Source organism: Strix uralensis, chromosome 3 (genome assembly GCF_047716275.1).
Source record: "Strix uralensis isolate ZFMK-TIS-50842 chromosome 3, bStrUra1, whole genome shotgun sequence".
Lineage (NCBI taxonomy): Eukaryota > Metazoa > Chordata > Aves > Strigiformes > Strigidae > Strix > Strix uralensis.
The window spans coordinates 8,560,118-8,571,532 of NC_133974.1; the positions used below are offsets into that span (position 1 = coordinate 8,560,118).

Below are 11,415 nucleotides of genomic sequence, written 5' to 3' on the forward strand. Positions count from 1 at the left end.
CAATGTTTCAACCAAAGCTCTGTTTTGTGTGCATACTTTGACGAGGTAGCTGAAAATTTTCCTGCATCTACTGGTTTTGATGCAGTGTAAACCTCGGAATTCCTGGGAGGACATCTTCTGCGGCACTTTCTGTGGTTGCTTTGTCCTAATTAAAACCGGCAATAAACAGCAACATGCACAACATATGTTTGAATATTACTGCATGAGAGAGTGAGTGAACTGGACTTGCTGGCTGTCATTCAGGAAGACTTGCAATTTAATGAAATGTATAATACAGAGATTAATTCCATTTTGCTTTAATGTGATTTTTTTTTCCCATGCTTAGGAATTTTATGAATGTACCTGTGTGTTTAGGCAAATTATGGCTTCTCTTCCCAGGTAGAACTCACAGGGTGGACAAAATGGATGCACTAGTGGCATATTTGAAGTACAATTCATTGATACAATAAATGTCAAATATATTTGACATTGTATCTGACGCTTACAGCAAATTCAGCCTAAAAAGCCAAAATCAGAGTATCTTTAAAAATTTCAACTTTCTTATTAATTTATACACTTTAGGACATAATAAATTTCCTTTAAAAGACTTTTACCCCCTTCCGTGTTTTATTTACTCATCTTTGGAGTTGATCTGGGACTAAACCCATTGCCTAATAGTGGAATTTTTTTTTGTCTGTAAGTTTACACCTCCCTGTTTAGTTTCAGATTTGCTGCTTCTGTTATTAATGAAAATCTGTTCTACAGTCTAGGGAAAGATTACATGAGTTCTTGAAAAGTTATCCAAATAGATTGTAGTTTGTCATCAATAAAAACAGTAACACTGACTGTAGAAGCTGCTATCAAATCTACAAACAGCTGGAGAACGGGGATTTTTTTCCTCAAATCTTAGAGTTCTCCATAAGGATTATTTGTAACAATAAATACACATTCCAAGTGAGACTATGTTTTTATTGCAAAGTGATTGTATCTTTAGATAGCTTTAAAGCTAAAAGGTTAAGATTTATTCCTAATGTAGTGGTTAAACTACCTACTTTCATACGCCACTCATGGGGAGGAAATTCTGAAGTACAATTCTGCTTGTCTGAGCTTCTGTGAATTAATTCTCAACGCATGTACCTGCATAGTGTTTGTATCTTCAAAGCAAGATCTTTGTAACTCTGTGTGAGGTTGGCAGACACAGATCTAGGACTTAATACCCCATAAATCAAAGCAACCTACAGATACCAAGAACATCATGGAGGTGCTCAACATAGGAATTATTTTCGAAATGGAAGAAAATTTGTTAATCCCTGGTAACTATTGGCTGTGATTTTCAATTATAATCACTTGACTGCAACTTCATCAATTTTGTAAAAATATGAGCAGTCTGCATCTTTACTTGAATTTGGATGTAGAAGTTTCAGTTTTTCCCACTCTCTTCCTTAATCTTCTGAGCTGTGTCTTAGTGCTCTTGAAAAGGATGTTGACAATAGTATTAGGTTTGAATGGTCTTCCTTCCATATTTGCTGATCGTATTGCAAATGTGCCCCAAAATCTGTTTTAAATTGGTGCCTTGGTTGTATCTTGCTGCAAATAGGTTACTAAAAAAAAAGCCTGTTCTAAAAAAAGTTTTATTACGTGATTTTTCAAAGGCACAGAAAGTACAAAGAATAAATAGGAAGAAAAAAAAGTAAGGATGCAGAAGTAATGAAAAAAGCATCACATGCCCAAGGCTTCAAGTTGAGTTGCATAATATGGAGGGAAGGCATTGGTGATGAGGCTTGTTTGAGGACCTGTGCTTCCCCTTCTGCTTACAGACTCATTGCATAAATGCAGATATTCGTGAGGTCTTGCTGTAGACAGGGTTGCTAAATGGTTTGGGTCTAATACAAAGATTCCCTTTTTTTAAAACCACGTTTAGTCAGTGCAGTGAACTTGAGTACAAATGTTGGAATGAATGGAAGGTTGAGGAGATTTAGCTGATTTAAACAGTGAAGATGTCTTTGAATTGACAGTGGACATAAATTGAAATGGGAGGTGCTGACTGGATATAGGGCAGAAAGCGTTTTCACTGTTAGGACAGTTATGCGTTGGTACAGGATACCCATGAAGGTCATTTAGTCTGCATCTATGGAGGTTTTCAATACGTGGCTGGATAAAGCCCTGAGCAACCTGGTCTGCCCTCATAGGTGACCCTGTTTTGAGTAGTAGGTTGGAGTAGAGACTTCCTAATGTCCCAACCTGAATTATTCTATGAATCCATGGATTGCACTTCCATTTGTTTTGTTGTATAATGATTTCAAATCTCTGAGGTTCTAAAAAAGGGAAATGAGAATAACTGTTTTTAGAGTCTGTGTTACCCAAATGAGAATGACTGACTGAGTTCTACATCATTGGTTAGCTGTTTTCTTTTAGTGTTTTACCTACAAATGTGTATATGTAAAATACATTAGGTAGGAAAGGCTAGCAAGTCTTCCTTGTTTCCATAGTTTAGAGTAGGGATTGTGAACTCTTTATACATATAAAAGTCTTTGGAATCTGTAATTTGCTCACATAGAAATCAACAGGCCCCTTGCTTTTTTCATTGAAATAACACATTTGATTGCCTCACACACTACAGCTTATTCTAATATCCTAGTCTGTTTACTGAGGGGTACCTGTGCATCTAAAAGTTTACTTTTTTCATTATAATTCAGTTCGAATAAGGAGAAAATCAAGACGGCGTTCACAGTGGGGCAAAGGCATTATTAAGAAGAGGAAAGTCAATAATTTAAAGAAAGATGACGATGATGCAAAGTTTGCTGATGATGAAAATCATGGAGAGGACAGTAAATTGCTGGAAAATGGAGAGCTAGAGATCAGCACTGACTGCATTGAGGAGAATGGAGAGGAAACAGGAGATCTCTCCATGACAAATGATGAATCGTCTTGTGATATTATGGATATAGATGCAGAGCAGAGGCTTAACAATGGGACATCAGGAAAGGAAAACAATTTTGCATCCACAGAAGAGGAGAGCTCAAATGAATCTCTGTTAATAACCGACAGTGTTACCCTGAGTGCTGAAAAGGAATTAAGGAAGGACTCTACATCAAAAGGGGACTGTGTGAATGGAGACACATCTGTACACAGCTCAGAGGGTATACCTGTTCCAGCGTGTCATAATGGTAAAATGGAATCAGTTGATGCTGTTTCACCCTGTGACAGCAGTGATGGGTCTAGTAACAAGCAAAAATCTTCATCTGAAGATCAGCCAAAGGAGAAAATGGAAGCTTCCAGTGAAAATCAAGAAGCTGATCTAGTGAAAGCTGAGTTACCACATTGCAGCAATAATGAAAAAACACTACAGAGCACAGACATTGAAACTAAAGATGCTGAAGCAGATAAAGAAGGTATAGCTTGGTTTCGGTGTTTCTGTCCTTCTCTTAGTGTCCAAGTTAATATGTGTTTATTTTTAATTGTAATCTCTTATGTTATTTATTATTATATGATAATATTTTATGAACTTCGGTCTGTTTATTTGAAACTTTTAGTATGCTTACAACATCTACGTAGATAAATTAGAAGTCCACCCTTGACTTGCTGTAATGTTATCTTAGGCAAATAAGTGTATCTCCATACATAAACTATTCTGTTTATTTTTGTAGGCCTTATGGGAAATACTGTAAATACTGAGATAACATTTAAACAATAATTAAAGATTTTTAAAAATTATCAGTGCAGATAAATATGATATGTTTTGGTCTGTATGTTCTATCTGATCTATATTTTGATTTATATGATATGTTTTGACTTGCTTTGTTAGAGATTTATGATAAAAGTATCATTGACATTGGATGAAAGACCACAGAAATACAGAATGTATTCCTTTAAAAACATTTGCTCATAGCAAAAATTAAAGCAATTTAACTCATAGCAAAAGCCAGATAAACTGTTGTTTATCTATTGGAGAAGGTGTCTTGCTTTGGAGTCAACAGAGTAACAGTGCAGCAAAAAGATAAGAGAAGGAGAAGGGAAATCCTGGTGGTGCATAAAAGAAGGGGCAACATCCTTTGAAGACAAGAGACAGTTTCCTCAGGGAAGAGAAATAAAAGCCTTATGCATGATTGCCTTTTTAATTATCCTTTTAGAATTATCTAAAAGAACGAAATCTTTACTTCAGAAGTTAGCGCTGAGATTTACAAAGTAAATGAGCTTTAATGAGATATCTGAATTATGAGAATATCACTATATACATGTTGACTGTGTTTGTACGTACATATTTTCTCTAAGGGTAAGGAGAATAGTAGAAGAAAGGTCCTAAGAATATCAGAAGAAGAGTATGATGTATGTTAAGAGCGTTTACATTTCTAAATTCAGTAGTTGAATTTTGTATACATTAAGGATGGTTATAACAGAGTGTCCTCAGAAAAAAAGGCATTTTAAATAGTTGAGGAGGAGAAAAACAGTGAATGAGTGTAGGGAGAGAATTAGGAGTTACAAAAATATTTTATTATCCACAACAGCGTTGGACAACAGCTTTAATACAGAGGTGGAAGAAAACAGAAATGTGTCACAAAAACATTGAAGTTTCAGGACTAGAGCAGAGGTTAGAAATACCGTGGTGATGAAAGACATGGGATGCTTTGGAGAGAAAAAATGAGGATTTGATTCACTTAAGCAGAAAGATTTTGAGCATTAGCTTAATACCTGAACTTCCCTTAGAAGATGCATAATTTGACGTTGCTAAGTAGAAATGATACAATGGGAAAACTCTTTCAGTAGCATTCAATTTTCTGTTGGGACTTTGGAGTTCAGTTTTAAAGATGGTCAGTTTCATGTGTGTTTTTTGAAGTGTGATTTTGTGCACCTATAGACATTGAGAATTCTGCAAAGCTAACGAATAATGTGCACTGCTACAATCATACTTGCTTGGTTCAAAAAAGCCCAGCAAACCAAACAAGCAAAATCAAACCAAAGTGAAGAAACAAACTGTTCATTTTGAGAGACTGACAGTGCTGACAATTGTTTTTCAAATTACAGGTATATTCAAAAGCAAGAAAACACGAAAAGTCGCTATGGAACAGTCAAAGCCCACAAGTTTGGAGCAGGTCCCAGAGGAACCATCAGATCCCTTACCCTCTGTAGTTGTTGACCATGACAGACTAAAGGTAATGGAACTGAAAAATAAATTGAACTGTTAACAGACTCCATGAAAAATGCTTCCTTTCTCTGTTCTGAAGTAACATTTCCTTTATTTTTGACTGCAAACAAGTATTCTGGCAGCAGTAACTTCTGAAGCTGATTTGTCGATTGGTGTTTTTTGGATGAAAAGTTAACAAAAATACTGAATCCTTACTGTTCCATCATTACAACCTTTACAAAGCTAGTAATGGCACAGCAGTCCACTACTTTAATTGCAGTTTTTGCAGGTACTCATATGTGTTAATTGGACATGCCAGTTACTGAGGAACTGCTGGGTGCCTAGTAATTAGGAGTTAACATCATCTTTTTTCTTCCCATGTACATATACTTGGTGGAAAGAACTGTTAGTGGATTGGAAAGCAAATTGGAATTTGTGCTGATGTTTCGGTGTCATATACTGAACCCCTGCTAGTTAATTTTTTTTCAGCTTTGTCTCTTTCTAAGGAAAGTTACAACAAAATTTGCTGTCCTCTGTTGTAGAAACTAGCTTGACCTACTATGAAATTTAGATCCCATTTGCTGTGAAGTACAGATGATCTCTTTGGAAACAACAGAATTGTTATGAGAGGAAAAAACTCTTAAATTTCATTCTCTGCTACTATGTAAAATACACACTTTCACCTTTTGTTCATGAGCAGTGTTTTACAATGCGTTGTGTCCCCCCCTTCTTTTTTTCAACATCTGTGGAATTCCAAATGTATTTCTATTTGGTGGTACTTAGAATTTCTGGCCAATGCAAGTTCTTAAAAATGTCTGCTTTAGCTATCAAGGCAGTTTTTATGGTTTGCTCTGTCATCATTATTGACCAAGATGAAATAGGATTAAGTATCATTCAAACAGAACAAGCATTGCTCCAGCTATACTGAGTATAAAATCTAAGACAAGAAAAAAATGTGTGGGTATAAGCAGAGAAGTGAAAAGAGACATTAGTCCTTTTTGGACCTACGTGGAAGCAGTGGCCTTACTGATATCCAGGTGTGGTCCATTTTATTTGTATGTATCACTCCAAAATAGATCTTCAGGGGGAGATTGCATTTCTGATTTGTCCTTAAAAAAAAAAAAGTGATTATAAATCCTCTCTTAACTTCACCTTTTGTTCCGACAGAAACTGCTTGATTTGGTGGTTAAGAAAAGTGACAACCTGACTGTTGACCAACTCGAGAGATTGTATTCGCTTCTCAGTCAGAGCATCTACAGGCATCGTAGAGACTATGACAAATCACAACTTATAGAGGTGATGTTGTAGAGTTTCTTTTATTTATCTGAATTTTGTGAGACTGTTTGGTCAAGAACTAAGTTAATCTATTGTTGTACTAGCAGGCAAAAGCTTTAAATAGACTTTGAGGAAGGTATCTATAAACAGAAAAACAGTTTAGTGTGGTAATGACTTAAAAAACAGAGGTTGTTTCTAATAATACTTTCCTCAGAAAAGGATTAAGACTTTAACCTAAAAGAATGGAGGAAAAAGAGGAGAGAATACAGCAGCATGGAAAAGCACATGCTAGCAGAGTGAAAATGGAGCTAAAGGAGTTTCCACGTTTGTGGTATGGATAACAGTGGACATCAAGTGGCTACTTTATAGGCACAGTGAACCAATGTGGCTGCAGTTGCCCTTACTTGCGTTTGTATAACTAGGCCAGAAAAAATTACGTACCTCTGCTCCATGCTGTTTGCTGATTGTGTCTTTCGTACAAGACCTTAAAAGTTTGCAAACTTTCTCTAGATTGGTAGTATACCCTTCGGAAAGTTCAATACAGCACAGTGTAAGCCAGTTGTCTGCTTCGCTGTCATTCTTTGCCTCTAAAGTCTTGGTTGTCAGAGGCCTCCTGTCTGCATCAACAGCACGTTGGTCGTTTCACCATTGGCATAGGCTGATCATAACTCTGGACATGCATTCCCTCCAACATCATTGTTCTAGCTGTAGGGGGCTTTGGATCAGTTTGCTGATTGAGCTGATAACCAACCCTGCTGAAAAAAGGACAACAATTGCTAGCTTCCAGTTGGATCACTGAACACTAAATATTTTTCTCCATGAATATTTTACAAGAAAACCTGGAAAGGCCTTAGCATGGGATATTGTAGAGTTCCTGCAAAATACTTTTCAAACCATTTTCATGCTATTCCTCTGCCATCTTCACCTAAAAATATGTTAAAAGTCTGTGCTAAATGTTAGGTAGATTAAAAAGACATACCCAGCAGGAGTATGTAGAGACCGCTCTCTACTTTGATTCTCCAAACTGTGCAGATACATGTTTACAGCTGTGTCACCAAGTGTAAGTGTGCAGTAAGACTTGTTCATGCCGTGTGCTATTTCAGTGCTTTCTTAATACATATTGAGTACATTAATTATCGAAGTGACCCTAATACACTTTGATTTTCTCATGGACTGTCATAGTGGAGTGCTTTTCTGCATTAATACTTCTTTAATTAGTTTCCTCTTTTACCATATTTTCCTATCAGACAGCAGTTAATAAACAGAAATGTCTATTTTCCTATTAATTACTTGTTCAGATTTAAAAAAAAAAAAAGCTTGTTAAATGTGATGATGTAATGTAACTTTATTCCTGTCTCTGTATATTTATGTGTAATTGATGCTCTGTGTTTCTTGCAGGAGATGGAAAGAACAGTTCATGTGTTTGAAACATTCCTGTGAACTCGTCAAGATGGGTGGGTTTATCCTCTCAAACTGCTCATGGGAGAGCAGTCCTCTGAGCCATTCAGTTTCCATTTGCACCAAGTATGTGCAGAGCCTTGGTCTTAAGTGCTCTCTCTTTTTCTTTCTGTTGAATTTGGTGCTATTGTCTCAGGTACCTGAAACCAACCAGCCTACAAGAACCAAACGGAACTTCATATAGTTGTATCTGATAAATAAAGAATACAATGCCACAGCTTGGAGATTTTTGGTGCTACAGAAACTGTTCTCATTTCTGCTCTTGTTCACTCTACATGCATTAGCTTTGGGGAAACTTCAGGCAAAGTGGAGACCAACACATACAAGAGGACTGGAAAGAGCAGATCTAAGTTGAATATTTTTAAACAGGCAAACTTTTTTAATTTTTTTTTCCAATTTTTCTCTTCTCTGGGGTAATGGACAAAAAAAAAATCTGTTCTAAAGAAGGCAATGATGCATTGTGGTAGGAATCTTGAGTAACTGGATGTACAGTAATTTGAAGATGAGGCTCTCTAGAACTGCCTTTAATGTGCCTTTTAGTCAATTGAGAAAGATAAGGCTAATCAATTGGTTTGGATTATAGCAAATGGCAATGTTAGAAAGCTGTCTTCAGAATGAAGATCTCCAAAAGGATGATTTGTATTCTCTTCATTGGATGGCAACCAGTAGTATGGTTCTATAATGCCTGTCTTACTCTACAGAACTAAACTAAGACACGCTGAAAAAGCCACATACTTTACCAAAATGGTGAAATTCCTTTTTCATTGGTATATATTTGTTTTAGAAACAAGTTACACAGTGAAACTCTTCTGTGTTGCTAAAAATGAAGCATTTTCCCACCATCTCCTTGTTTTCCATTTTGAGTTCTTTAAGAAAACCAAGTTTAATACTGGCAGGTTTCTTTCCGAAGTTCTGTGTTTGTAATATAGCTTGGACTGTGCAGTGCAGGTAAGAAGACACTATAGTTGGTCAAAGTCCTGGAGCCCAGGCTCACTTGAAAAGAAAACTTAAACTAGGCTTCACAACTCGGTCCGTGCAAAGCATTGTTAATGTTGCGGGGATTGGAGGACCGTCTTTTGAATCGATCTGTTCGGACCGAAGTTCTCTGGGTCTGAATTGTGTAGTTCAAAACCTTTCCTTTCTGGCAACTGGAGAGAACAGTCTAGGCAGTTTCAAGAAAAACATGTTTTATCACCAGCTCGGGAGTAAAACATTACCTGGGCTGATTTATTTCAAACCTACATGGAAAGTGTTTTAAAGAAGTTGGCTGGTGTTACCATCGTTAACCATTCATTGTGACTGTCCCTACGTAGCTGCAGAAGTGTCTTTCCAGAAATATGCAACACAGTGTGATTAGTTTTTAATTAGAGAAAACAGACTACTGCAGAGATACTGAGCTACCTCAGCTTTTTGTATTTTAGTTACCAACAGTGTTTATGGAGGACTGTAATCACTCTGCTCCCATTTGCAAGCTGAAGCTAAGGTACTTGTCTCCACCTCTATGGCTAATAGTAGTATAGCGCTGCAGAGAAACAAAACATGGGCCTTGGGCTACTGCAGTAATCCAAAGTGCTTTGTATATTATGGTTAAACATAATTCTATCTTAGATCTTTTTCTCCCCTGAATGCCACTGTTTTTCTTTATAGCTAATGGTAGAAAAAGGTTTTAAGCATTCATGTACATCTAGTTACACCTTCTAAATGCAACCCATGCAGAAACACTGTATTTTTTAGGTGGGAAAGTGCGATTAAAAACAACAAAAACAAGCAGAAAACACATTTTAAATGAGATTCTTTGATCTCAGATTTGATTATGGGATTTTTTTCCATGTTTCATTTAGTATTTATTAGCATCATACCTGTTTGAGATATTTTTGTGTCTGGTACATTAACAGCATTTTGTATTTTGATGGAAATTGTTACAAACTTTAAGATTTGATTAAATAAAATGTAGCAGATTTTTTGTAGCAAGTTTCTGATAAAAGGGTTTTTTGCAAGTCTCAGGTTCTTGCTGCAGAATTTTTTAAAAATATTTATTCCAGTTTCACTTACTCAAAGAAGTTTTTGTTCAAGTAACAGCAGCACTTGTGGAAGATAAAACTGCATACATTTTTAAGAAGATAATAAATTTATATGAATTAAAACAGTTGAGAATTTTAGTCACCAGTGAGTGTGAAAAGAAAGTTTAAGCTAATGCCTAGCATTAAAAATGGTTCTAAAAGGTCAGGTTTCTAAAGGAAAATTTTTACTGTCAGTTGTTGATTGGGAAAAATTGTAAGAGGCAACTTTACTAATTGAGGAGCTGCCATGTTGTTTTAGAGAAAAGTAGCTGATATCAGACGTTCTAGTGGACAGCTTACCTAAAATGATATACTTGCCTTCCTAGCCCAAATAACCACACTTCAGTTTTTGTTTTCCTTTACAGATGTCTGGTGGTTATAGAGTTAAAACAGCTGTTAATCTATCCATGTGGTCTAAACTTGTTTACTCTTTGTATGTTTTTAATTTTTTTGCCATATAGCACTGGCAAGAGTTTGTACAAATTGACTCTCTTCCTTGTTTCTTGTTGTGAAAATTGCAAATAAACTCCTGTGTGAGTCCTTTTGCTGGGGTCAATGAGATGTGGCCGGCCAGAAGTAAAGAGGTTTCACTGGGGGGCTGGTGGGGCTGTCTTGAAGATGACAGAGTTGCTCTTGGGTGAAGTTGATGGCTATGGAGTTAATTGTATTTGCAAGCTTGAATCTCACCTGTGATTAATTTTTTTGTTTTGTTTTGTGTCCTCTGTATTGTTACTTGATTTCTTCATATGCCAATGTATTTATAGGATTACTGTTTTTTGTAATATCTTGTCTTCCTTATTGTTTTTTTTGTTGGGTTTTTTTTGGTTAAGTTGGTGGGTCAGCTCTGGTTTTACCTTCAGTCTCCTGAACGGCAGGTCCTGCAGCTGATAGTCATTTATTTTGTTTTTATTTTATTTTGTAATCACAACATAAGCTTGAATTTGGGCTTGTACTTGCATCTTTTGTATCTTGTACATTGGGTTATTTAGACATTGGGGAGTCCTGTTTGGTTTCATTAACGTGTGTCTACTTTGTGGGTTAAGTAGACTTCCTTCATCAACTATGGCATATTTTGGATTCTATAGTTTTATTCAGAACTGTGTTTAAATTGATGTTTTGCATTTTTGACTTCATTTTACGTTAGTTTGAAGTAAGTTATTTAATTTTTTTGAACTTCTGGAAATTTTGAACATTTTACTGTAATTTGTAATATAACTGCTGTGAAATACTTGAATAAAGATGACAAGAAAACACAGCTTTAGCTCCTTCAAAAATGTATTTAAAAGAAATGCTGCCTCCTAGCTGATTTCAGTCTACTTCTTACCAGACTTCCTTGATTTCACAGTTCAGATGTTTTATTCTGGGATCTTTCTGTTTAGTTAATTTGCACCATTTAATCCATAACTTGCTTTCAGTGTTTATTCATTAAAGAAAAAAAATTATATTATTAATTTTGACTCAAGAAGTGAAATTAGCATTGCACATTGTTGAGTGAATAACTTAATTGTTATGAAGTTACGC

At 36.0% G+C, this 11,415-nt stretch overlaps 1 protein-coding gene across 6 annotated transcripts in view; it reads left to right on the forward strand.

Moving 5' to 3' along the window:
* ATAD2B (ATPase family AAA domain containing 2B) overlaps positions 1–11,149 on the forward strand; it is a 78,829-nt gene extending 67,680 nt beyond the window's left edge. For 5 of the 6 annotated variants that reach the window (XM_074861472.1, XM_074861468.1, XM_074861470.1 and 2 more), the window contains 4 exons: positions 2,676–3,371; positions 5,002–5,129; positions 6,269–6,397; positions 7,775–11,149. In XM_074861472.1, coding sequence (XP_074717573.1) covers positions 2,676–3,371; positions 5,002–5,129; positions 6,269–6,397; positions 7,775–7,816 — 995 coding nt within the window. In that variant the 3' untranslated portion in view covers positions 7,817–11,149. The remainder of the gene's footprint in view (positions 1–2,675; positions 3,372–5,001; positions 5,130–6,268; positions 6,398–7,774) is intronic. The other variant, XM_074861469.1, reaches the window with a different exon arrangement.
* Positions 11,150–11,415: the final 266 nt, after the last annotated feature.